At 46.4% G+C, this 27,382-nt stretch overlaps 1 protein-coding gene and 1 non-coding gene across 2 annotated transcripts; both read left to right on the top strand.

Annotated features, from left to right (window-relative positions):
* The first annotated feature begins 287 nt into the window (after positions 1-287).
* On the top strand, positions 288-26,955 carry LOC130282528 (zinc finger protein 260-like). Its single transcript, XM_056530859.1, has 7 exons — positions 288-370; positions 3,902-4,021; positions 16,522-16,701; positions 18,638-18,758; positions 18,888-18,979; positions 19,078-19,186; positions 24,073-26,955. Exons 2-7 carry the CDS (start codon positions 3,944-3,946, stop codon positions 25,644-25,646), a joined length of 2,154 nt encoding a protein of 717 aa, XP_056386834.1. The 5' UTR covers positions 288-370; positions 3,902-3,943; the 3' UTR covers positions 25,647-26,955.
* Positions 20,601-20,790, top strand: LOC130337329 (U2 spliceosomal RNA). Its single transcript, XR_008878239.1, has one exon. It is a non-coding gene; the product is annotated as a U2 spliceosomal RNA (small nuclear RNA).
* Positions 26,956-27,382: the final 427 nt, after the last annotated feature.

Below are 27,382 nucleotides of genomic sequence, written 5' to 3'. Positions count from 1 at the left end.
TCCTGATCACAAGAGCTTACAATCTATGAGGAGGAGGAGACAAGAGGAGTGAGGATCCTGATCACAAGAGCTTACAATCTATGAGGAGACAAGAGGAGTGAGGATCCTGATCACAAGAGCTTACAATCTATGAGGAGGAGGAGACAAGAGGAAAGTTTTCTCGCCACTGTGAAGCTCCACCCACTTATGCCACATGACCATCCTCACAGGTCCTTCTTCCAAAATCTCTTATATCCTGCTGAGCTCCGCCCCCACATGTACTGGTCACATGATTGTGACATCAGGACAGGTCCTACACTTCCTGAAACTTGCAAATACTGAGCAGGTCCTGATCGGGCATTTGGTACTAAGGAGATTACATGAGGAGGAGGTTTGTTGCAGTGTGTCACCCCAGTAGTAAGGAGATTACATGAGGAGGAGGTTTGTTACAGTGTGTCACCCCAGTAGTAAGGAGATTACATGAGGAGGAGGTTTGTTACAGTGTGTCACCCCAGTAGTAAGGAGATTCCATGAGGAGGAGGTTTGTTACAGTGTGTCACCCCAGTAGTGAGGAGATTACATGAGGAGGAGGTTTGTTACAGTGTGTCACCCCAGTAGTAAGGAGATTACATGAGGAGGAGGTTTGTTACAGTGTGTCACCCCAGTAGTAAGGAGATTACATGAGGAGGAGGTTTGTTACAGTGTGTCACCCCAGCAGTAAGGAGATTACATGTGGGGGAGGTTTGTTACAGTGTGTCACCCCAGCAGTAAGGAGATTACATGAGGAGGAGGTTTGTTACAGTGTGTCACCCCAGTAGTAAGGAGATTACATGAGGAGGAGGTTTGTTACAGTGTGTCACCCCAGTAGTAAGGAGATTACATGAGGAGGAGGTTTGTTACAGTGTGTCACCCCAGTAGTAAGGAGATTACATGAGGAGGAGGTTTGTTACAGTGTGTCACCCCAGTAGTAAGGAGATTCCATGAGGAGGAGGTTTGTTACAGTGTGTCACCCCAGTAGTGAGGAGATTACATGAGGAGGAGGTTTGTTACAGTGTGTCACCCCAGTAGTAAGGAGATTACATGAGGAGGAGGTTTGTTACAGTGTGTCACCCCAGTAGTAAGGAGATTACATGAGGAGGAGGTTTGTTACAGTGTGTCACCCCAGCAGTAAGGAGATTACATGTGGGGGAGGTTTGTTACAGTGTGTCACCCCAGCAGTAAGGAGATTACATGAGGAGGAGGTTTGTTACAGTGTGTCACCCCAGTAGTAAGGAGATTACATGAGGAGGAGGTTTGTTACAGTGTGTCACCCCAGTAGTAAGGAGATTACATGAGGAGGAGGTTTGTTACAGTGTGTCACCCCAGTAGTAAGGAGATTACATGAGGAGGAGGTTTGTTACAGTGTGTCACCCCAGTAGTAAGGAGATTACATGAGGAGGAGGTTTGTTACAGTGTGTCACCCCAGTAGTGAGGAGATTACATGAGGAGGAGGTTTGTTACAGTGTGTCACCCCAGCAGTAAGGAGATTACTTGTGGGGGAGGTTTGTTACAGTGTGTCACCCCAGCAGTAAGGAGATTACATGAGGAGGAGGTTTGTTACAGTGTGTCACCCCAGTAGTAAGGAGATTACATGAGGAGGAGGTTTGTTACAGTGTGTCACCCCAGTAGTAAGGAGATTCCATGAGGAGGAGGTTTGTTACAGTGTGTCACCCCAGTAGTAAGGAGATTACATGAGGAGGAGGTTTGTTACAGTGTGTCACCCCAGTAGTAAGGAGATTACATGAGGAGGAGGTTTGTTACAGTGTGTCACCCCAGTAGTAAGGAGATTACATGAGGAGGAGGTTTGTTAGAGTGTGTCACCCCAGTAGTAAGGAGATTACATGAGGAGGGGGTTTGTTACAGTGTGTCACCCCAGTAGTAAGGAGATTACATGAGGAGGAGGTTTGTTACAGTGTGTCACCCCAGTAGTAAGGAGATTACATGAGGAGGAGGTTTGTTACAGTGTGTCACCCCAGTAGTAAGGAGATTACATGAGGGGGAGGAGGTTTGTTACAGTGTGTCACCCCAGTAGTAAGGAGATTACATGAGGAGGAGGAGGTTTGTTACAGTGTGTCACCCCAGTAGTAAGGAGATTACATGAGGAGGAGGAGGTTTGTTACAGTGTGTCACCCCAGTAGTAAGGAGATTACATGAGGAGGAGGAGGTTTGTTACAGTGTGTCACCCCAGTAGTAAGGAGATTACATGAGGGGGAGGAGGTTTGTTACAGTGTGTCACCCCAGTAGTAAGGAGATTACATGAGGAGGAGGAGGTTTGTTACAGTGTGTCACCCCAGTAGTAAGGAGATTACATGAGGAGGAGGAGGTTTGTTACAGTGTGTCACCCCAGTAGTAAGGAGATTACATGAGGAGGAGGAGGTTTGTTACAGTGTGTCACCCCAGTAGTAAGGAGATTACATGAGGAGGAGGAGGTTTGTTACAGTGTGTCACCCCAGTAATAAGGAGATTACATGAGGAGGAGGTTTGTTACAGTGTTACCCCAGTAGTAAGGAGATTACATAAGGAGGAGGTTTGTTACAGTGTGTCACCCCAGTAGTAAGGAGATTACATGAGGAGGAGGTTTGTTACAGTGTGTCACCCCAGCAGTAAGGAGATTACATGAGGGGGAGGTTTGTTACAGTGTGTCACCCCAGCAGTAAGGAGATTACATGAGGAGGAGGTTTGTTACAGTGTGTTACCCCAGTAGTAAGGAGATTACATGAGGAGGAGGTTTGTTACAGTGTCTCACCCCAGTAGTAAGGAGATTACATGAGGAGGAGGTTTGTTACAGTGTGTCACCCCAGTAGTAAGGAGATTATATGAGGAGGAGGTTTGTTACAGTGTGTCACCCCAGTAGTAAAGAGATTACATGAGGGGAAGGTTTGTTACAGTGTGTCATCCCAGTAGTAAAGAGATTACATGAGGAGGGACTTTGTTACAGTGTGTCACCCCAGTAGTAAGGAGATTACATGAGGAGGAGGTTTGTTACAGTGTGTCACCCCAGTAGTAAGGAGATTACATGAGGAGGAGGTTTGTTACAGTGTGTCACCCCAGTATTAAGGAGATTACATGAGGAGGAGGTTTGTTACAGTGTGTTACCCCAGTAGTAAGATTACATGAGGAGGAGGTTTGTTACAGTGTGTCACCCCAGTAGTAAGGAGATTACATGAGGAGGAGGAGGTTTGTTACAGTGTGTCACCCCAGTAATAAGGAGATTACATGAGGAGGAGGTTTGTTACAGTGTGTCACCCCAGTAGTAAGGAGATTACACGAGGAGGAGGTTTGTTACAGTGTGTCACCCCAGTAGTAAGGAGATTACACGAGGAGGAGGTTTGTTACAGTGTGCCACCCCAGTAGTAAGGAGATTACACGAGGAGGAGGTTTGTTACAGTGTGTCACCCCAGTAGTAAGGAGATTACACGAGGAGGAGGATTGTTACAGTGTGTCACCCCAGTAGTAAGGAGATTACATGAGGTGGAGGTTTGTTACAGTGTGTTACCCCAGTAGTAAGGAGATTACATGAGGAGGGGGGTTGTTACAGTGTGTCACCCCAGTAGTAAGGAGATTACATGAGGAGGAGGTTTGTTACAGTGTGGCACCCCAGTAGTAAGGAGATTACATGAGGAGGAGGTTTGTTACAGTGTGTCACCCCAGTAGTAAGGAGATTACATGAGGAGGAGGTTTGTTACAGTGTGTCACCCCAGTAGTAAGGAGATTACATGAGAATGAGGTTTGTTACAGTGTGTCACCCCAGTAGTAAGGAGATTACATGAGGACGAGGTCTGTTACAGTGTGTCACCCTAGTAGTAAGGAGATAACATGAGGAGGAAGTTTGTTACATTGTGTCGCTGGTTCTGTGATTCAGTCTCCTCCTCTTCCCCTCCAGCTGATCCAGTTGTCTCCTCTTCTCCTGAATAATCCCCCAAGGATGGAGAAGGACAGTAATGAGATGACTAAGAGAATATTACACTTCACCTTGGAGATCATCCACCTGCTGACCGGAGAGGTGAGGTGACCCATCTACATTTCCACCATTGTTGTCCCCATCTACATTTCCACCATTGTTGTCCCCATCTACATTTCCACCATTGTTGTCCCCATCTACATTTCCACCATTGTTGTCCCCATCTACATTTCCAACATTGTTGTCCCCATCTACATTTCCACCATTGTTGTCCCCATCTACATTTCCACCATTGTTGTCCCCATCTACATTTCCAACATTGTTGTCCCCATCTACATTTCCACCATTGTTGTCCCCATCTACATTTCCACCATTGTTGTCCCCATCTACATTTCCACCATTGTTGTCTCCATCTACATTTCCACCATTGTTGTCCCCCATCTACATTTCCACCATTGTTGTCCCCCCATCTACATTTCCACCATTGTTGTCCCCATCTACATTTCCACCATTGTTGTCCCCCATCTACATTTCCACCATTGTTGTCCCCCATCTACATTTCTACCATTGTTGGCCCCCCATCTACATTTCCACCATTGTTGTCCCCATCTACATTTCCACCATTGTTGTACCCCCATCTACATTTCCACCATTGTTGTACCCCCATCTACATTTCCACCATTGTTGTTCCCCCATCTACATTTCCACCATTGTTGTCCCCCCATCTAGATTTCCACCATTGTTGTCCCCCCATCTACATTTCCACCATTGTTGTCCCCCCATCTACATTTCCACCATTGTTGTTCCCCATCTACATTTCCACCATTGTTGTCCCCCCATCTACATTTCCACCATTGTTGTCCCCCATCTACATCTCCACCATTGTTGTCCCCAACTACATTTCCACCATTGTTGTCCCCCAATCTACATTTCCACCATTGTTGTCTCCCCGTCTACATTTCCACCATTGTTGTCTCCATCTACATTTCCACCATTGTTGTCCCCATCTACATTTCCACCATTGTTGTCCCCCATCTACATCTCCACCATTGTTGTCCCCATCAGACCTGTCACAACAGGACAGGCAAACCAAGCAATTGCTGGCTGGGGGGCCCCGAGCACAGCCAGTGCTTGCCCATCCTGTAGCGACGGGGCAATTCCCCCCATCACCAGGGCCGGATTAACAATAATGCTCTTGGAGTTTGTGCTCCGGGCCCCAGGCTCTCAGTCGAACAAGAGGGCCCCTGAATGTCTGAATTTTTTTTAAAATAAACTAATTTGCAGCTTTGGAGTTCTTCTCACCTCACCACAATCACGCTCCCCCACCCCCGCTGCACTTGGTATCTTCCCTCAGCCCTGGACTCTTCTCTCAGCCTTCAGCTGTCTGAGCAGGAGGAGGGGGAGGGGGGAGGAGAGAGCTGTGAGGAGAGGAGACCGCAGAGGCTCTACAACATGGGGCCTGACTACAGTAGGTGTCCCTGGATGTAAATATATATGTGTATAAGTGTGTGTGTGTGGATATATATATATATATGTATATCTATGTACTGTGCCTGTGTGTGTGTTACTACTGTGGATGACTATATGTAAAGTGCATGTGTGTATCTATACCAGTGTTTCCCAACCAGGGTGCCTCCAGTTGTTGCAAAACTACAACTCCCAGCATGCCCGGACAGCCAAAGGCTGTCTGGGCATGCTGGGAGTTGTAGTTTTGCAACCTCTGTAGGCATCCTGGTTGGGAAACACTGATCTATTCTATTTGTGTGTGTATGAAGCATGAACAGTATGTAATGTGTACAGTATGTGTGTGTATGAGGCATGTATCGTATGTAATGTGTACAGTATGTGTGTGTATGAAGCATGTACAGTATGTAATGTGTACTGTGTGTGTATGATGCATGTACAGTATGTAATGTGTACAGTGTGTGTGTGTGTGTATAATGCATGCATGTACAGTATGTAATGTGTACAGTGTGTGTGTGTGTGTGTGTGTGTGTGTATGAAGCATGCATGTACAGTATGTAATGTGTACAGTGTGTTGTGTATGATGCATGTACAGTATGTAATGTGTACAGTATGTGTGTGTATGATGCATGTATAGTATGTAATGTGTACAGTGTGTGTGTATGATGCATGTACAGTATGTAATGTGTACAGTGTGTGTGTGTGTGTATGATTCATGTACAGTATGTAATGTGTACAGTGTGTGTGTTTGATGCATGTACAGTATGTAATGTGTACAGTGTGTGTGTATGATGCATGTACAGTATGTAATGTGTACAGTGTGTGTGTATGATGCATGTACAGTATGTAATGTGTACAGTGTGTGTGTATGATGCATGTACAGTATGTAATGTGTACAGTGTGTGTGTGTGTGTATGAAGCATGTACAGTATGTAATGTGTACAGTGTGTGCGTATGATGCATGTATAGTATGTAATGTGTACAGTATCTGTGTGTGTATGATGCATGTACAGTATGTAATGTGTACAGTGTGTGTATAATGCATGCATGTACAGTATGTAATGTGTACAGTGTGTGTGTGTGTGTGTGTGTGTATGAAGCATGCATGTACAGTATGTAATGTGTACAGTGTGTTGTGTATGATGCATGTACAGTATGTAATGTGTACAGTATGTATGTGTATGATGCATGTATAGTATGTAATGTGTACAGTGTGTGTGTATGATGCATGTACAGTATGTAATGTGTACAGTGTGTGTGTGTATGATGCATGTACAGTATGTAATGTGTACAGTGTGTGTGTATGATGCATGTACAGTATGTAATGTGTACAGTGTGTGTATGATGCATGTACAGTATGTAATGTGTACAGTGTGTGTGTATGATGCATGTACAGTATGTAATGTGTACAGTGTGTGTGTGTATGATGCATGTACAGTATGTAATGTGTACAGTGTGTGTATGTATGAAGCATGCATGTACAGTATGTAATGTGTACAGTATGTGTATGTATGAAGCATGCATGTACAGTATGTAATGTGTACAGTGTGTGCGTATGATGCATGTATAGTATGTAATGTGTACAGTATCTGTGTGTGTATGATGCATGTACAGTATGTAATGTGTACAGTGTGTGTGTATGATGCATGTACAGTATGTAATGTGTACAGTGTGTGTGTGTATGATGCATGTACAGTATGTAATGTGTACAGTGTGTGTGTATGATGCATGTACAGTATGTAATGTGTACAGTGTGTGTGTGTATGATGCATGTACAGTATGTAATGTGTACAGTGTGTGTGTATGATGCATGTACAGTATGTAATGTGTACAGTGTGTGTATGTATGAAGCATGCATGTACAGTATGTAATGTGTACAGCATGTTGTGTGTGTGTATGAAGCATGCATGTACAGTTTGTAATGTGTACAGTATGTTGTGTGTATGATGCATGTATAGTATGTAATGTGTACAGTATCTGTGTGTGTATGATGCATGTACAGTATGTGATGTGTACAGTATGTTGTGTGTATGAAGCATGCATGTTCAGTATGTAATGTGTACAGTATCTGTGTGTATGATGCATGTACAGTATGTAATGTGTACAGTATGTGTGCTGTGTGTGTATATAATGCATGTACAGTATGTAATGTGTACAGTATGTTGTGTGTATGATGCATGTACAGTATGTAATGTGTACAATGTGTGTGTATGATGAATGTACAGTATGTAATGTGTACAGTATGTTGTGTGTATGAAGCATGTACAGTATGTAATGTGTAGTGTGTTGTGTGTGTATGAAGCATGCATGTACAGTATGTAATGTGTACAATATGTTGTGTCTGTGTATGAAGCATGCATGTGCAGTATGTAATGTGTACAGTGTGTGTGTGTATTAAGCATGTACAGTATGTAATGTGTACAGTATGTGTGTGTGTATGAAGCATGCATGTACAGTATGTAATGTGTACAGTATGTGTGTGTGTATGAAGCATGCATGTACAGTATGTAATGTGTACAGTGTGTGTGTGTATTAAGCATGTACAGTATGTAATGTGTACAGTATGTTGTGTGTGTATGAAGCATGCATGTACAGTATGTAATGTGTACAGTGTGTGTGTGTATGAAGCATGTACAGTATGTAATGTGTACAGTATGTGTATGAAGCATGCTTGTACAGTATGTAATGTGTACAGTATGTGTGTGTATGAAGCATGCTTGTACAGTATGTAATGTGTACAGTATGTGTATGAAGCATGCTTGTACAGTATGTAATGTGTACAGTATGTGTGTGTATGAAGCATGCATGTACAGTATGTAATGTGTACAGTATGTGTGTGTATGAAGCATGCATGTACAGTATGTAATGTGTACAGTACGTTGTTTGTGTATGAAGCATGCGTGTATAGTATGTAATGTGTACAGTATGTGTGTGTGTATGAAGCATGCGTGTATAGTATCTAATGTGTACAGTGTGTTGTGTGTGTATGAAGCATGTACAGTATGTTGTGTGTGTATGAAGCATGCATGTACAGTATGTAATGTGTACAGTGTGTGTGTATTAAGCATGTACAGTATGTAATGTGTACAGTATGTGTGTGTGTATGAAGCATGCATGTACAGTATGTAATGTGTACAGTATGTGTGTGTGTATGAAGCATGCATGTACAGTATGTAATGTGTACAGTATGTGTGTGTGTATGAAGCATGCATGTACAGTATGTAATGTGTACAGTATGTGTGTGTGTATGGAGCATGCTTGTACAGTATGTAATGTGTACAGTATGTGTGTGTATGAAGCATGCATGTATAGTATGTAATTGTACAGTATGTGTGTGTATGACGTATGCATGTACAGTATGTAATGTGTACAGTATGTTGTGTGTATGAAGCATGCGTGTATAGTATCTAATGTGTACAGTGTGTTGTGTGTGTATGAAGCATGTATAGTATGTAATGTGTACAGTATGTGTGTATGAAGCATGTACAGTATATAATGTGTACAGTATGTGTGTGTATATAATGCATGCATGTACAGTAGGGATCGACCGATATCGTTTTTTTTAGGGCCGATACCGATAATCGGTGGAGGTTAGGGCCGATAGCCGATAACTTATACCGGAATATCGGTATAAGTTATCGGCTATTTATCCCCCCACGACACCGCTGCAGAGCATTGATTTAAAGCGGGCGCTTTAAATCATTGCACTGCAGTGGCTTTTGCGGTGCCATAGGCCGCCGCCACCACCCGCTTCTCTCCCCCTACCTGTCAGGGTGGTCCGGGCCATCCATCCTTCCTGTAGTGTACGGCGGCATTCCGGGTGGAGGGTGAACCGGTCCGGGCTGTTCTTCTTCTCCGGCGGTCATCTTCTCCGCTCCGGCATAGTATGCTGCATAGATGCCGCTGCGCAGTGACGCCCGTGCGCAGCGACGCACCTGACGTCACGGCGTAGCGGCGTCTATGCAGCGTACTAGGCCGGAGCCTGCCCGGAGTGGAGAAGAAGACCGTGGGAGAAGAAGGACAGCCTGGACCGGTTCACTCTTCACCCGGAATGCCCCCGGACACTACAGGAACGATGGATGGCCCGGACCACCCCCATTACGGGTAAGTTTAATTTTTTTTATTGACTCGGAGGGTGGGGGAGGGGCCCGACCGGTATAGCGGTATGGGAAAAAATCCATACCGGTATACCGCCCAGCACTACGGTGGGGGGTGCGACGGGGGGGGGCTCGGTCGCGGTGCGGGGGGGCAGGGCATTATCAGCTTATCGGCAAGGTAATTGCCGATACCGATAATGCCCAAAATCGTGATTATCGGCCGATAATATCGGCCATACCGATAATCGGTCGATCCCTAATGTACAGTATGTAATGTGTACAGTGTGTGTGTGTATGATGAATGTACAGTATGGAATGTGTACAGTGTGTGTATATAATGCATGCAGTGGCAGATCCAGGGGGGAAACGGGGCAATTGCCCCGTCCCGTGCGTGCGCCCATTGGAAAGCAACGCGGAGGAGCGGAGCAGTGAACAGGAAATGCGTTGGCCAGCATGGTAAGTGACCAGCGGCACATTAGCTTCAGTACTCCGACCACCGCTCCTCCAGTCCCGGGACCTATTGCTATGGTGGCCGGACCAGATGAGTAGTGGTTGGAGCACTGAAGTAGGGCAGTAAACAGGCATACAGCCTCCAGCCAATACACTGTATGGCTGGAGGCTGTATGTCTGTGGGGGAACATGCTACACCTAATGTGGGGGGACTATAGCCTAATGTGGGGGAACTATACTGCACCTAATGTGGGGTAAACTATACTGCACCTAATGTGGGGAGAACTATACTGCACCTAATGTGGGAGAACTATACTGCACCTAATGTGGGGGAACTATAGCCTAATGTGGGGAACTATACTGCACCTAATGTGGGGAGAACTATACTGCCAACCTAATGTGGGGGAACTATACTGCACCTAATGTGGGGGGAACTATACTGCACCTAATGTGGGGGAACTATACTGCACCTAATGTGGGGGAACTATACTGCACCTAATGTGGGGGAACTATACTGCACCTAATGTGGGGGAACTATACTGCACCTAATGTGGGGAGAACTATACTGCACCTAATGTGGGGGAACTATACTGCACCTAATGTGGGGGAACTATACTGCACCTAATGTGGGGAGAACTATACTGCACCTAATGTGGGAGAACTATACTGCACCTAATGTGGGGGAACTATAGCCTAATGTGGGGAACTATACTGCACCTAATGTGGGGAGAACTATACTGCCAACCTAATGTGGGGGAACTATACTGCACCTAATATGGGGGAACTATACTGCACCTAATGTGGGGGAACTATACTGCACCTAATGTGGGGGGAACTATACTGCACCTAATGTGGGGGGAACTATACTGCACCTAATGTGGGGGGACTATACTGCACCTAATGTGGGGAGAACTATACTGCACCTAATGTGAAGGAACTATACTGCACCTAATGTGGGGGGAACTATACTGCACCTAATGTGAGGAGAACTATACTGCACCTTATGTGGGGACTATACTGCACCTAATGTGGGGGGGACTATACTGCACCTAATGTGGGGGGACTATACTGCACCTAATGTGGGGAGAACTATACTGCACCTAATGTGGGGGGAACTATACTGCACCTAATGTGGGGGGAACTATACTGCACCTAATGTGGGGGGAACTATACTGCACCTAATGTGGGGGGAACTATACTGCACCTAATGTGGGGGGAACTATACTGCACCTAATGTGGGGGGAACTATACTGCACCTAATGTGGGGAACTATACTGCACCTAATGTGAGGAGAACTATACTGCACCTAATGTGGGAGAACTATACTGCACCTAATGTGGGGGGAACTATACTGCACCTAATGTGGGGGGAACTGTACTGCACCTGATGTGGGGGAACTATACTGCACCTGATGTGGGGGAACTATACTGCACCTGATGTGGGGAGAACTATACTGCACCTAATGTGGGGGGAACTATACTGCACCTAATGTGGGGGGAACTATACTGCACCTAATGTGGGGGGAACTATACTGCACCTAATGTGGGGGGAACTATACTGCACCTAATGTGGGGGGAACTATACTGCACCTAATGTGAGGGGAACTATACTGCACCTAATGTGGGGAACTATACTGCACCTAATGTAGGGGGAACTATACTGCACCTAATGTGAGGAGAACTATACTGCACCTAATGTGGGGAACTATACTGCACCTAATGTGGGGAGAACTATACTGCACCTAATGTGGGGAGAACTATACTGCACCTAATGTGGGGAACTATACTGCACCTAATGTAGGGGAACTATACTGCACCTAATGTGGGGGAACTATACTGCACCTAATGTGGGGGGAACTATACTGCACCTAATGTGGGGAGAACTATACTGCACCTAATGTGGGAGAACTATACTGCACCTAATGTGGGGGAACTATACTGCACCTAATGTGGGGAGAACTATACTGCACCTAATGTGGGGGAACTATAGCCTAATGTGGGGAACTATACTGCACCTAATGTGGGGAGAACTATACTGCCAACCTAATGTGGGGGAACTATACTGCACCTAATATGGGGGAACTATACTGCACCTAATGTGGGGGAACTATACTGCACCTAATGTGGGGGGAACTATACTGCACCTAATGTGGGGGGAACTATACTGCACCTAATGTGGGGGGACTATACTGCACCTAATGTGGGGAGAACTATACTGCACCTAATGTGAAGGAACTATACTGCACCTAATGTGGGGGGAACTATACTGCACCTAATGTGGGGGGAACTATACTGCACCTAATGTGGGGGGAACTATACTGCACCTAATGTGGGGGGAACTATACTGCACCTAATGTGAGGGGAACTATACTGCACCTAATGTGGGGAACTATACTGCACCTAATGTAGGGGGAACTATACTGCACCTAATGTGAGGAGAACTATACTGCACCTAATGTGGGGAACTATACTGCACCTAATGTGGGGAGAACTATACTGCACCTAATGTGGGGAGAACTATACTGCACCTAATGTGGGGAACTATACTGCACCTAATGTAGGGGAACTATACTGCACCTAATGTGGGGGAACTATACTGCACCTAATGTGGGGGGAACTATACTGCACCTAATGTGGGGAGAACTATACTGCACCTAATGTGGGAGAACTATACTGCACCTAATGTGGGGGAACTATAGCCTAATGTGGGGAACTATACTGCACCTAATGTGGGGAGAACTATACTGCCAACCTAATGTGGGGGAACTATACTGCACCTAATATGGGGGAACTATACTGCACCTAATGTGGGGGAACTATACTGCACCTAATGTGGGGGGAACTATACTGCACCTAATGTGGGGGGAACTATACTGCACCTAATGTGGGGGGACTATACTGCACCTAATGTGGGGAGAACTATACTGCACCTAATGTGAAGGAACTATACTGCACCTAATGTGGGGAGAACTATACTGCACCTAATGTGGAGAACTACAGTGGTCCCTCAACATACGATGGTAATTTGTTCCAAACGACCCATCATTTGTCGAATCCATCGTATGTTGAGGGATCCGTGCAATGTAAAGTATAGGAAGTTATACTCACCTGTCCCCGCCGCTCCGCACCAGGTCCTCACCGCTCCCGATGCTGTCCCAGGGGCTCCCGATGCTGTCCCGCTGCTCCGCTGTCTCCTTCGCGATCCTCCGGTGTCTTGCGCATCTTCTGCAGGGTCCGGGCCTCGCTTTCTGGTGACGTTATTACGCTGCTGCGCGGGCACGGCGTGCGTAGTGACGTAATAACGACGCCGGAAACCAAGGCCCGGACCCTGGAGAAGATGCGCAAGACACTGGAGGATCGCGAAGTGGACCCGGAGCAGCGGGAATAGGTAAGTGAACCTGCCCGGATGCTTAAACTACTATCCGACAGCAGCTTAAGCATTTTGCGCTGTCGGATAGCAGTTAATGCGATGGCCCCGACATATAAAAGCATCGTATGTCGATTTTATCATATGTCGGGGCCATCGTAGGTTGGGGGGTTACTGTATACTGCACCTAATGTGGAAAACTATACTGCACCTAATGTGGAAAACTATACTGCACCTAATGTGGGGGAACTATACTGCACCTAATGTGGAAAACTATACTGCACCTAATGTTGGGGGACTATACTGCACCTAATGTGGGGGAACTGTACAGCACCTAATGTGGAAAACTATACTGCACCTAATGTGGAAAACTATACTGCACCTAATGTGGGGGAACTATACTGCACCTAATGTGGGGAACTATACTGCACCTAATGTGGAAAACTATACTGCACCTAATGTGGGGGAACTATACTGCACCTAATGTGGAAAACTATACTGCACCTAATGTGGGGGAACTATACTGCACCTAATGTGGAAAACTATACTGCACCTAATGTTGGGGGACTATACTGCACCTAATGTGGGGGAACTGTACAGCACCTAATGTGGAAAACTATACTGCACCTAATGTGGAAAACTATACTGCACCTAATGTGGGGGAACTATACTGCACCTAATGTGGGGAACTATACTGCACCTAATGTGGAAAACTATACTGCACCTAATGTGGAAAACTATACTGCACCTAATGTGGGGGAACTATACTGCACCTAATGTGGAAAACTATACTGCACCTAATGTTGGGGGACTATACTGCACCTAATGTGGGGGAACTGTACAGCACCTAATGTGGAAAACTATACTGCACCTAATGTGGAAAACTATACTGCACCTAATGTGGGGGAACTATACTGCACCTAATGTGGGGGAACTATACTGCACCTAATGTGGGGAACTATACTGCACCTAATGTGGGGGAACTATACTGCACCTAATGTGGGGAACTATACTGCACCTAATGTGGGGAACTATACTGCACCTAATGTGGAAAACTATACTGCACCTAATGTTGGGGGACTATACTGCACCTAATGTGGGGGAACTATACTGCACCTAATGTGGGGGAACTATACTGCACCTAATGTGGAAAACTATACTGCACCTAATGTTGGGGGACTATACTGCACCTAATGTGGAGAACTATACTGCACCTAATGTGGAGAACTATACTGCACCTAATGTGGGGGACTATACTGCACCTAATGTGGAGAACTATACTGCACCGAATGTGGAGAACTATACTGCACCTAATGTGGGGGACTATACTGCACCTAATGTGGAGAACTATACTGCACCTAATGTGGAGAACTATACTGCACCTAATGTGGGGGACTATACTGCACCTAACGTGGGGGAACTGTACAGCACCTAATGTGGGGAACTATACCGAACCTAATGTGGAGAACTATACTGCACCTAATGTGGAGAACTATACTGCACCTAATGTGGAGAACTATACTGCACCTAATGTGGAGAACTATACTGCACCTAATGTGGAGAACTATACTGCACCTAATGTGGGGGACTATACTGCACCTAACGTGGGGGAACTGTACAGCACCTAATGTGGGGAACTATACCGAACCTAATGTGGAGAACTATACTGCACCTAATGTGGAGAACTATACTGCACCTAATGTTGGGGGACTATACTGCACCTAACGTGGGGGAACTGTACAGCACATAATGTGGGGGAGCTATACTGCACCTAATTTGGGGAGCTATACTGCACCTAATTTGGGGAGCTATACTGCACCTAATTTGGGGAGCTATACTGCACCTAATTTGGGGAGCTATACTGCACCTAATTTGGGGAGCTATACTGCACCTAATGTGGGGAGCTATACTGCACATAATGTGGGGGCCTCGTATCGACGTTCGCTCACGTCGCGCTCCCAGCATTCAAGGGCCGGCGATACTACGTCCTGACGCCGGCCCTAGAGCGTGATGTCAGTGAACATCAAGAGAGGGGCCCCCAAATTTTGCTTGGGGCCCCCAAATTCCTTCAAATGGCCCTGGTCCCCATTTACATTTCCTCCATTGTTGTCCCCATCTACATTTCCACCATTGTTGTCCTCAATCTACATTTCCACCATTGTTGTCCCCCCATCTACATTTCCACCATTGTTGTCCCCCATCTACATTTCCACCATTGTTGTCCCCATCTACATTTCCACCATTGTTGTCCCCATCTACATTTCCACCATTGTTGTCCCCCATCTACATTTCCACCATTGTTGTCCCCCATCTACATTTCCACCATTGTTGTCCCCATCTACATTTCCACCATTGTTGTCCCCCCATCTACATTTCCACCATTGTTGTCCCACCATCTACATTTCCTCCATTGTTGTCCCCCATCTACATTTCCACCATTGTTGTCCCCATCTACATTTCCACCATTGTTGTCCCCATCTACATTTCCACCATTGTTGTCCCCATCTACGTTTCCACCATTGTTGTCCCCATCTACATTTCCACCATTGTTGTCCCCATCTACATTTCCACCATTGTTGTCCCCATCTACATTTCCACCATTGTTGTCCCCATCTACATTTCCACCATTGTTGTCCTCCATCTACATTTCCACCATTGTTGTCCCCCATCTACATTTCTACCATTGTTGTCCCCATCTACATTTCCACCATTGTTGTCCCCATCTACATTTCTACCATTGTTGTCCTCCATCTACATTTCCACCATTGTTGTCCCCCCATCTACATTTCCACCATTGTTGTCCCCCATCTACATTTCCACCATTGTTGTCCCCATCTACATTTCCACCATTGTTGTCCCCATCTACATTTCCACCATTGTTGTCCCCATCTACATTTCCACCATTGTTGGCCCCCCATCTACATTTCCCCCATTGTTGTCCCCATCTACATTTCCACCATTGTTGTCCCCCATCTACATTTCCACCATTGTTTTCCCCATCTACATTTCCACCATTATTGTCCCCATCTACATTTCCACCATTGTTGTCCCCCATCTTTAAAGCCGCTCTATGTTCTGGATGTCTCTTTGTAGGTGAGGTCTCCAGAACTGACCCCAGTATTCCAGATGTGCTCACTAGAGCTCTATACAGGGGGCACAATCTCCTCTTTGTAGTGGGGGAGGAATACTGGGGTCAGTCCCCTCATTGTCTCTCTCCATACACAGGATTACACCATAGTGAAGAAGACATGGGGGGAGTGTGTGGCCCCCAGTAGCCATCTCCAAGAGTCAGGAGGACGGAGCAGGGCCCGGGGCCCCATCATGGAGCCTCCACCTCACTCACCGATACATGAGGAGAAGATCCTAGAGCTCACCCACAGGATCACTGAGCTGCTGACTGGAGAGGTGACCCTGCTGGGACATTATACAGTAATGGAGGGGTCTGGTGATGACTGGAGAGGTGACCCTGCTGGGACATTATACAGTAATGGAGGGGTCTGGTGATGTCTGGAGAGGTGACACTGCTGGGACATTATACAGTAATGGAGGGGTCTGGTGATGATTAGAGAGGTGACACTGCTGGGACATTATACAGTAATGGAGGGGTCTGGTGATGACTGGAGAGGTGACACTGCTGGGATATTATACAGTAATGGAGGGGTCTGGTGATGACTGGAGAGGTGACCCTGCTGGGACATTATACAGTAATGGAGGGGTTTGGTGATGACTGGAGAGGTGACACTGCTGGGACCTTATATAGTAATGGAGGGCTCTGGTGATGACTGGAGAGGTGACCCTGCTGGGACATTATACAGTAATGGAGGGGTCTGGTGATGACTGGAGAGGTGACACTGCTGGGACATTATACAGTAATGGAGGGGTCTGGTGATGATTAGAGAGGTGACACTGCTGGGACATTATACAGTAATGGAGGGGTCTGGTGATGACTGGAGAGGTGACACTGCTGGGACATTATACAGTAATGGAGGGGTCTGGTGATGACTGGAGAGGTGACACTGCTGGGACATTATACAGTAATGGAGGGGTCTGGTGATGACTGGAGAGGTGACACTGCTGGGACATTATACAGTAATGGAGGGGTCTGGTGATGATTAGAGAGGTGACACTGCTGGGACATTATACAGTAATGGAGGGGTCTGGTGATTACTGGAGAGGTGACACTGCTGGGACATTATACAGTAATGGAGGGGTCTGGTGATGACTGGAGAGGTGACACTGCTGGGACATTATACAGTAATGGAGGGGTCTGGTGATGACTGGAGAGGTGACACTGCTGGGACATTATACAGTAATGGAGGGGTCTGGTGATGACTGGAGAGGTGACACTGCTGGGACATTATGCAGTAATGGAGGGGTCTGGTGATGATTAGAAAGGTGACACTGCTGGGACATTATACAGTAATGGAGGGGTCTGGTGATGATTAGAGAGGTGACACTGCTGGGACATTATACAGTAATGGAGGGGTCTGGTGATGATTAGAGAGGTGACACTGCTGGGACATTATACAGTAATGGAGGGGTCTGGTGATGACTGGAGAGGTGACACTGCTGGGACATTATACAGTAATGGAGGGGTCTGGTGATGATTAGAGAGGTGACACTGCTGGGACATTATACAGTAATGGAGGGGTCTGGTGATGACTGGAGAGGTGACACTGCTGGGACATTATACAGTAATGGAGGGGTCTGGTGATGATTAGAGAGGTGACACTGCTGGGACATTATACAGTAATGGAGGGGTCTGGTGATGACTGGAGAGGTGACACTGCTGGGACATTATACAGTAATGGAGGGGTCTGGTGATGATTAGAGAGGTGACACTGCTGGGACATTATACAGTAATGGAGGGGTCTGGTGATGATTAGAGAGGTGACACTGCTGGGACATTATACAGTAATGGAGGGGTCTGGTGATGACTGGAGAGGTGACACTGCTGGGACATTATACAGTAATGGAGGGGTCTGGTGATGATTAGAGAGGTGACACTGCTGGGACATTATACAGTAATGGAGGGGTCTGGTGATGATTAGAGAGGTGACACTGCTGGGACATTATACAGTAATGGAGGGGTCTGGTGATGACTGGAGAGGTGACACTGCTGGGACATTATACAGTAATGGAGGGGTCTGGTGATGATTAGAGAGGTGACACTGCTGGGACATTATACAGTAATGGAGGGGTCTGGTGATGATTAGAGAGGTGACACTGCTGGGACATTATACAGTAAAGGAGGGGTCTGGTGATGACTGGAGAGGTGACACTGCTGGGACATTATACAGTAATGGAGGGGTCTGGTGATGACGGTATCATTGTGTGTCAGGTTCCTATAAGGTGTCAGGATGTGGCGGTCTATTTCTCCATGGAGGAGTGGGAGTATGTAGAAGGACACAAGGATCTGTACCAGGACATGATGGAGGATCACCGGCCCCTCACATCACAAGGTAAGAAGAGACATATATATATATATATATATATATATATATATATATATATAGATATCACTCTCACTACCTAGTAACATAGAAATCTATCCAGCACTGATGTATTCATTCCCTGTGTGTTCCCTACAGATGGAGTCATTGATAGAAATCCACCCGAGAGGTGTCCCCGCCCTCTGTATTCCCAGGACTGTCCAGAGGGAAATGTCCCAGAGAAGCATCAGGTAGATGAGGCTGATCCTATATCTCTATAGGGGGGTCCTGCAGTCATAGATGTGGGGGTAGATTTTGGGGGTCTCTTATGTTGATGTTTTCTCATCAGGATGATTACCTGACTATTATTAAAGTGGAGGATGAAGAAGAGAGGATGAGGAGCAATCACCTGTGTATGAGGGAAGTGAAGGAGGAAATTCCAGGAGGTGTTACCCCAGGTATGTAATAATTCCAGGAGGTGTTACCCCAGGTATGTAATAATTCCAGGAGGTGTTACCCCAGGTATGTAATAATTCCAGGAGGTGTTACCCCAGGTATGTAATAATTCCAGGAGGTGTTACCCCAGGTATGTAATAATTCCAGGAGGTGTTACCCTGAGTATGTAATCGCCGAGGCGATCCCGAACACCCCCCTGAGCTAACTGGCATTAGTTTACTTTCACTTTAGACTCGGCGTTCAACTTTGAACGCCGCATCTAAAGGGTTAAAAGCGTGCGGTAGCGCGATCGGTGCCACGCGCTGTTAGCCGTTGTTAGAGGCCGGGCCGACCCGCTATGACGCGGGTTAAAGGAGAACTGCAGCGCATCACTTTAAGTGCTTATTTACTTTAAGTGCTAATTTCTGCCCCGTTGTGCCGATATCGGTTTTATTATGGTTTCATTTCTCCAAATTACAGCGTGCCGGAAACTGGGGGGGTATCAGGTGTTGTATGGAATTATGTATCCAGTAGAGACAAGTAAAGTTGGGTTGGCTGTGACAAGTAAAGTTGGGTGAGTATGTTTGTCCCCTCTTTCCCTGAACAGGGGGACTTTGTCATACAGGGGCCTCTTCTACATGGCCCATTAGGGGTTAATGGTTTTCTGCTGCAGGGGTCAGTCCCTATCCTTCTTCCTCTAGGCCACCAGCCTCATGCCCCACCGCATGAGGAAGTCCCGGCTGTCGCGGGTTCTCTCCCGGCAGCACTTCAATGCTCAGCTCACTTTTTGCACTGCGCATACGGCTTCTTGCAATGCGTTGCGCGGCCCGCTTGCGCTGCTCAGCCCGCTTCTTGCACTGCCCAATAGAAGGGCCATTTTTTTCTTTGCCTGTGCTGCGGACGGCCCTCTAATTGAGCCTGTGGCTTGGGCCTAACTATAGCTCTGCCCACTTTTCTTAGGCGTGCCGGTGCCCCGATCGTGCAGCCAGTACCCCGCACGTTCCCTGGCATTGTGGCTGGTATGGCTGCCGGGGAGGCATGGTGTCCAGCATGCTGCGATTCCCAGTGGCCGTGGGCGCTACATAAATTTAACCCCTGGTTTCTCCTCACTGTAAGCAGTCTTCGGCAGCACCTGGGGGCGTGTTTTTACCAGCGTGCCCTTTCTCCTGAGGGTTGGGCAATCTGCATATTAATAGATTAGAAAAAATAAAAGTGGCTGAATGTTGTTCAGCACTGTTTGCTTCCCTGTGTTAGGCCCCCTCTAGTGGCCACACATGATTATTACAGTTGCATCATTATTATTTTATTTTTTTCTATGGCCCTTCCACTGCTCCTATCGCTTCTGTGGTTTGGAGTATCTCCTTCAGACCCTCTGTTCAGTTCTGTGGCCTGAGGTTGCCTGGCACCTCACATCCCCCCCGCCTTGAGGGCATTCTGATCGCTTCCCGGCCTTTCGGCTATGATCAGGTGTAGTATCTGTTCTTGTCAGTTTAATATCTGATACGTTCCCTATCTGGGGACCATATATTAAATGGATTTTTTAGAACGGGGGCCGATTCGAAGCTTGCTTCCATCACCCTATGCATTGACCCGATATGGCAATATCTTCGGGTACAGTGCATCTCCCATAACTCTTTACTATCTGTCAAAATATTAGGTCCTTGGTCCGTGTGTTGGCAGCACTTAACCTTCGCACAGTACCATTTTGCCTACATAAGTGCAGTCTGCAGCCATGTACTTCCTAGCCCCTGTTTTCTGAGCGATGGTTTCGGGCCCTGGCCCGTTTTCCGTAGTGACCTGATTGGTCCGTTTACTGGGGAATGGTATTTTGACAGTGGTCCAGACTTAGGGATAGTCATCGGCTTGGTTTGCCATGCTACCCTTATCATTCCTTGGGGAATTCCAGATAACCTGGCAACACCCTGTCGGTTTCCTTCTTCACCGGTGCCAAGTCTACTGTTCTTTTCCTCTACCTGTGCGAGGTAACTGAACGGGGTGCCATGGCTTGGGCGACAGAGTCTGCAGCTTCCATGAGCTAGTCCAGTGTAAAATGGTGAGCGTGTCATCTGCCACAGCTACAGTTCCGGCACTCCACTGTGAGTGAGTGTAGACCGATGTACAATGGACCCTCTACGACTCCTAGGGTGTACGCGACGCCCGTCACAGCTACAGTTCCGGTACCCCACTATGTGTGAGTGGACCGATGTAGAATGGACCCTCTATGCTGCCCATGGACACCGTGATGTACACCACATCTGCGTTTGCAGTTCCGTAACTCCACTGTGAGTAATAGTAGGCCGATGTACAATGGACCCTCAATGGACTACTAGGGAGTACGTGATGCCTGCCACATCCGTGGCTTCAGTTCCGGTGCCCCACTATGTTTGAGTGGACCGATGTAGAATGGACACTCTGCGATGCCCATGGACGGCGTGATGTTTACAACATCCACATTTGCAGTTCTGGCACTCCACTGTGAGAGTTGCCGACGTACAATGGACCCTCTACGACTCCTAGGGAGTACGTGATGCCTGCTGCATCCACGGCTTCAGTTCTGGTACCTCACTATACGTGTGAGTGGACCTATGTTGTTTGGATCCTCTGTGATGTCCATGGACAGCGTGATGTCTGTCACATTAGCACTGGCAGTTCCGGTACCCCACTGCACGTGGGAGTTGCCAAAGGGGTGATGCGCGTACTGCGTGTTCTGAGCTCTCTTTGTAATGTCCGAGGAAGCGTGCGGTCTGCCACATTTGCAGCTAAAGTTCTGGTCCCCCACTACCTGTGGGAGGTGTCCAATGACTGTCCCTCCAGGTGCAATGTTCCACCTTCTCCAGCAGCAGCGACCACTTTATCGCTGCCATGTGGATGTAACATATGTGTATAGTGGTGTCTGATATTGTCCTGGCCGGAAGCCCATGTCATGATTTGCCTCTTTCGTGGCGGTTCTAGTACCCTGCTGCTGGTACGAGGGGCTCTGTAGAGTGACCCTGCATATTCTCCGGGCTCTGGACAGTCATGACGTCCTTTTCCCCCTTCCTTATGTGAAGTATCAGTGGTTTTATAGGGGCAGTAGTTTGTGGACTACCTGCTGTGGCTCTCACAGCCAGCGTACTCCCCCTTTTATAGAAAGGGCAGGTTTGTGGAGTACCTGCACGAGTGACTACAGCCTTTTCTCTTCCCCCTTCCACGGGGGGGGGGGGGGGGGGATTGGTGCGCTGTCATTAGCGGGGTGACGCTGTATCCAGGTCAGGGCTTAGTGGACTCTGGCTAGTCCAGGGTTTGCCTTTCCCTTCCCAGAAAAGGCGTAATGGTGAGATTAGTTACTCTATTGCTCTGGCTGGTTAGTCCATCACATTTTTCTCCCGTGGTCATTGCATTTCTTCTCTTCTGGGCAATCTTCTATGATCCCTCCTATGGCGTGTCCAGCCATCTCGTTGACCCCTTCCGCTACCAGCCTCGGGGTGACTTGCTGGGCTGCCTGCTATCGGGATTTCAGCCTTTCCGCTACTCCTTCCTACAGGGAGTTTTGCAAGTCTTGCACTGTCCCTGTTTTTGTTCTTTAAGCCATCGTCCTCCAGCCTCCTTGTCTTGGATGGTTTATTTAGTTGGTGGCAGAGCATCGGTACGTCAGTAGTACATTTCTCTCCTGCCACGTGGGAGGCTCGGGTTTGACTACCATCCTCGGCAGCACCGCTCTTCGCCTATTCTTCCTATCCCTTCCATCATCCTCCCACCTCTGTTGCTCTCCTGGCATTCACGTTGCCTTCTTTTTGGGCACTGCTGGGGTGGTTTCTTCATTATGCACCCCCCAACCCCCCATTTTTTTCTGGGTGGGGTGTTGGCGATCCTGGCGTTGTTTTTACTCTGGTTACGCTGACCCTCATGTGGCACTTTCCTTCAGGGTAACTTGCTTAGACGACATACGGGCAGTCCTTGTGCGGTTCTGCTCGTTGTTTTCTTTCAGTCTCCTCCCCCTTTTCCTTTTGTGGGAGGGTGTTCTCGATTTACTTTCTACGCTTGCTCTCCAGCGGTCTCCTTGCTTGGAGTGTCTCAAGACCTTCCTCTTCCTGGCTCTTCTGTGTGGGCTGCTCTTGGCTCCCTGAGGTTCTGAATCAGTCTCGATGCGGCATGTCCTTCATCTTTAGGGGTGTGTGGCAGTTGTTCTGTGTCTGGACGACAGTCTTGGTAGGCGACCTCCTGCGCCCAGATCATGTCTTCTGTTCATGCGCCTTTCTGCTTCAGCTGGACTGACAACGGAGCTGGGTCCCTTCTGTCTCCCTCTCCGTGCCTTGCCTTCTGGGCTGTGTCTCCTTGGAGTCATCCAGTTCCTTCTGACCGCTGGGATCCAATGCTTGTTCGGCCTTGTCTAGCCTCTCGTCCCTTGTATCCGAGGGTGCTTGGGCTGCCCAGAGATCTCGGTGCTAACGTTGCCTGTTGCTCTACCCGCTACTCCCTCATTGGGTAGAAACATAGAATGTGTCGGCAGATAAGAACCATTTGGCCCATCTAGTCTGCCCAATAATCTGAATCCTATGAATAGTCCCTGGCCTTGTCTTATATGAAGGATAGCCTTATGCTTATCCCATGCATGTTTAAATGGGCACTGTCATGAAAAATTATTTTTGATATGTTGTAGTACTTAAGTACTACAACATATCTCTAAAATACTTTTATTTAAAAAAAAATGCTTTTAAAACATTTTAAAAGCAATTTGAAATTCGGCCACTAGGGGGCGCCCTCCTAGTGGCCGAATGCAGTGCGGAGTGACGTCACTGCAAAATTCCGACTGATTCCGGCATGGCATCAGTCGAAATTTTGCGCAGGCGCAGTAACAGCCATAATTAACAGCCGTAATTACTAATAATTACTAGTAATTACTAATAACAAATCCATTTATATCCTACAGGGAATCCCAGTAAGAATTCTGAGGGGAACGTCATGTTATCCCTGAATGATAAAGGAGAAGATGGAGAGATCATGGAGCGCTCTTCACGAGAAGATGGAGAGATCATGGAGCGCCCCTCAGGAGAAGATGGAGAGATCATGGAGCGCTCCTCAGGAGAAGATGGAGAGATCATGGAGCGCTCCTCAGGAGAAGATGGAGAGAACATGGAGCGCTCCTCAGGACAAGATGGAGAGATCATGGAGCGCTCCTCAGGAGAAGATGGAGAGATCATGGAGCGCCCCTCAGGAGAAGACCTCCTTACCCCTAATCTCCATCAAGATCTATTGCATAATAATCCCCCTGATCATGAGGAACCTTCTCCTGACCAACCACACATTGTTACCACAAGTAGAGATCAGAAAGGGGTGAAAAAGTTTGAATGTGATGAATGTGGAAAAAAGTTTGCAAAAAAATATCTTCTTAAACACAGGAGAATTCACACAGGAGAGAAGCTGTATTCATGTTCAGAATGTGGGAAATGTTTAACAACTAAACAAGCTCTAGTTTTACATGAGAGGACTCACACAGGAGAGAAGCCGTATTCATGTTCAGAATGTGGGAAATGTTTTACATCTAAACAAAGTCTAATTATACATGAGAAAATTCACACAGGAGAGAAGCCATATTCATGTTCAGAATGTGGGAAATGTTTTATAGATAAATCACATCTTGCTAGACATGAGAAAAGTCATACAGGAGAGAAGCTGTATTCATGTTCAGAATGTGGGAAATGTTTTAGAGATAAATCACATCTTGTTACACATGAGAGAAGTCATACAGGAGAGAAGCCATATCCATGTTCAGAATGTGGGAAATGTTTTTCACGTAAATCACATCTTGTTGTACATGAGAAAAGTCATACAGGAGAGAAGCCATATCCATGTTCAGAATGTGGGAAATGTTTTAGAGACAAATCATATCTTGTTGAACATGAGAGAAGTCACACAGGAGAAAAGGCATATACGTGTTCAGAATGTGGCAAATCTTTTCCACGTAAATCAAAACTTGTTTTACATGAGAGAATTCACACAGGAGAGAAGCCATATTTATGTTCAGAATGTGGCAAATCTTTTTCACGTAAATCATATCTTGTTTTACATGAGAGAATTCACACAGAAGCAAAAGCATATACGTGTTCAGAATGTGGGAAATGTTTTACATATAAATCAAATCTTACTACACATGAGAGAATTCACACCGGAGTGAAGCCATATTCCTGTTTAGAATGTGGGAAATGTTTCACGAGTAAATCAGATCATATTAGACATGAAAAATGGCACACAGGAGAGTATTCCTGTTCAGAATGTGGGAAATGTTTTTCAAGAAAATTAGATCTGGTTTCACATGAGAGGATTCACACAGGAGAGAAGCCGTATTCATGTTCAGAATGTGGAAAATGCTTTTCAAGTAAACCAAGTCTTCTTATACACGAGAGAGTTCACACAGGAGAGAAGCCATATGCATGTGCAGAATGTGGGAAATGTTTTGCTGATAAATATACTTGTGTTAGACATGAGAGAAATCATACAAGGTAGCTGCCATTTTGATGGAGTATATGGAAAATGTTTCATAAGGAAAACACATTTTAAAGTCATCAGGCTATGTGAACAAGCTGTATTTCAGGCTGTTTATTTAGACATAAAACATCTAAAAACGTCTAACTTTCACAAGATCCAGAAATTTACTTTTTTTGGGGGGGAATTGGATTGAAATCGATAAAACGTCCGTCTGGTCTCATTCATTATAATTTTAAGTCCACAATTATAACAGACAGAATATTTAGTGGCAGGGCTAAAATCTGAATTTTGGGGCTGCTGAAAGTCTGAGCCCCTACCCATCCCCGAGTTCCCCGCTATCTTCCCCATTGTTTATGTAGTTACATCTACGGACTCACAGGAAGCGTCTTTTTGGAGTCGTTCTCTTTTCTTCTCTGTCTGGCCCAGACCGTCATGAAGTCTTCTTCTGAACATAACTCGTCTCCATAGAATGTGCCAGAAAGCATACAAGCTCCACACTTTTTTGGCACCTTTTCCCTACCTGTCCCCTACCTTCAGTGCCCCAAATAATGCCCCCATTGGTGCCCTGCATAGTATGAGGGAGTAATTGTTTTGGGGGGGGAAGGATATGGGGATTGGGTGGTGGTAGGTAAGTAATTTCCCCTCCTCTATTATGTAATGCCTCTAGTAGGTAGGTAGAGAAGCCCCCAGTGGGTGGTCAGGTAATGCTCTCAGGTATATAATGCCCTAGTAGGTAGGTAGTAGATGATCCCTCTCAGTAGGTTGTAGGTAATGCCCCAAGTAGGTAGGTAGTGCCACCCAGGTAGGTAGTGGAATGATAAAAGTGGGCTCCTCTGGATAAGGCGCTGGTCCCCAGGTATTAAAATAAAGTATTTATTTGCAACGAGTTTCGTTCCCGGACAGGGATCTTCATCAGGCATACAGTTTACAGGAAAAAGCTATTCATTTATATGGATAGTTCTGATGACCACTTCCAGAAAATGGCCGTGTGCAAAGTTGCAGGTAAAACCTTAAAAATGTACTGTGCATAAATCTAGAAATATATAAAATCAGAATAAAAAATACTCAGAAACAGAATAAAGATATATACGATGTTCTTGGTATAAAAATACAATCATACAAAACTCATTCATTTCGGCAGGAATATCTGAGTTGCACAGTCAGTACCGTAAAAGCACCAGTAGATGGCGATCTTTTATTGCAGTAAATGCCAACTGCAGGATATTAACATCTGAATGACCAGTAGCTAGATGGCGCGCAGAAGAAGCAGCATCACAATAGGATCGTCAGATAGTGTCCGGTCCTGCGCATACACCCTCCGAGGGATAACCAGGTTGGTGAATGCAGGGTTTAAATTAGAATAAATGAAGATGACCGTGGTTAATGATGGAAGTGAGGACAGTGTGTGACCATTTTGTATGTCCGCAGTAAAGGCCAATTCCTGACGGCAGAGGAATAATGGATATGAGTGGGCCGGGCCAAATTATAGGTTGGTGAGGAAGATTAATTAACGAAAATGGAGTGAGATGTTAATATAGATGAATTTCATTTGTGGGCAGATCACAGAGGTGTTAAGAGTGAATATATAATACTGAGTGGAAAAGGTGAATGGTACATGTATATAATAACATATATATTACAGTGGGGATCTAAAATTTGGGCACCCCAGGTAAAAAAAATTATTAATGTGCATAAAGAAGCCAAGGAAAGATTGACAAATCTCCAAAAGGCATCAAATTACAGATTAGACATTC

This window comes from Hyla sarda, chromosome 1, assembly GCF_029499605.1.
Source record: "Hyla sarda isolate aHylSar1 chromosome 1, aHylSar1.hap1, whole genome shotgun sequence".
NCBI lineage: Eukaryota > Metazoa > Chordata > Amphibia > Anura > Hylidae > Hyla > Hyla sarda.
The sequence above is the reverse complement of the archived record's forward strand: the minus strand, read 5'-3'. Positions and strand labels throughout refer to the sequence as shown.

Bases quoted from the DNA above. Each gene is read 5' to 3' on its own strand.
- LOC130282528 (XM_056530859.1), top strand. From the start codon at position 3,944: ATGGAGAAGGACAGTAATGAGATGACTAAGAGAATATTACACTTCACC. The intron at 4,022-16,521 runs GTGAGGTGACCC...CTCCATACACAG, and splicing joins TCCACCTGCTGACCGGAGAG to GATTACACCATAGTGAAGAA. The intron at 18,759-18,887 runs GTAAGAAGAGAC...TGTTCCCTACAG, and splicing joins CCGGCCCCTCACATCACAAG to ATGGAGTCATTGATAGAAAT.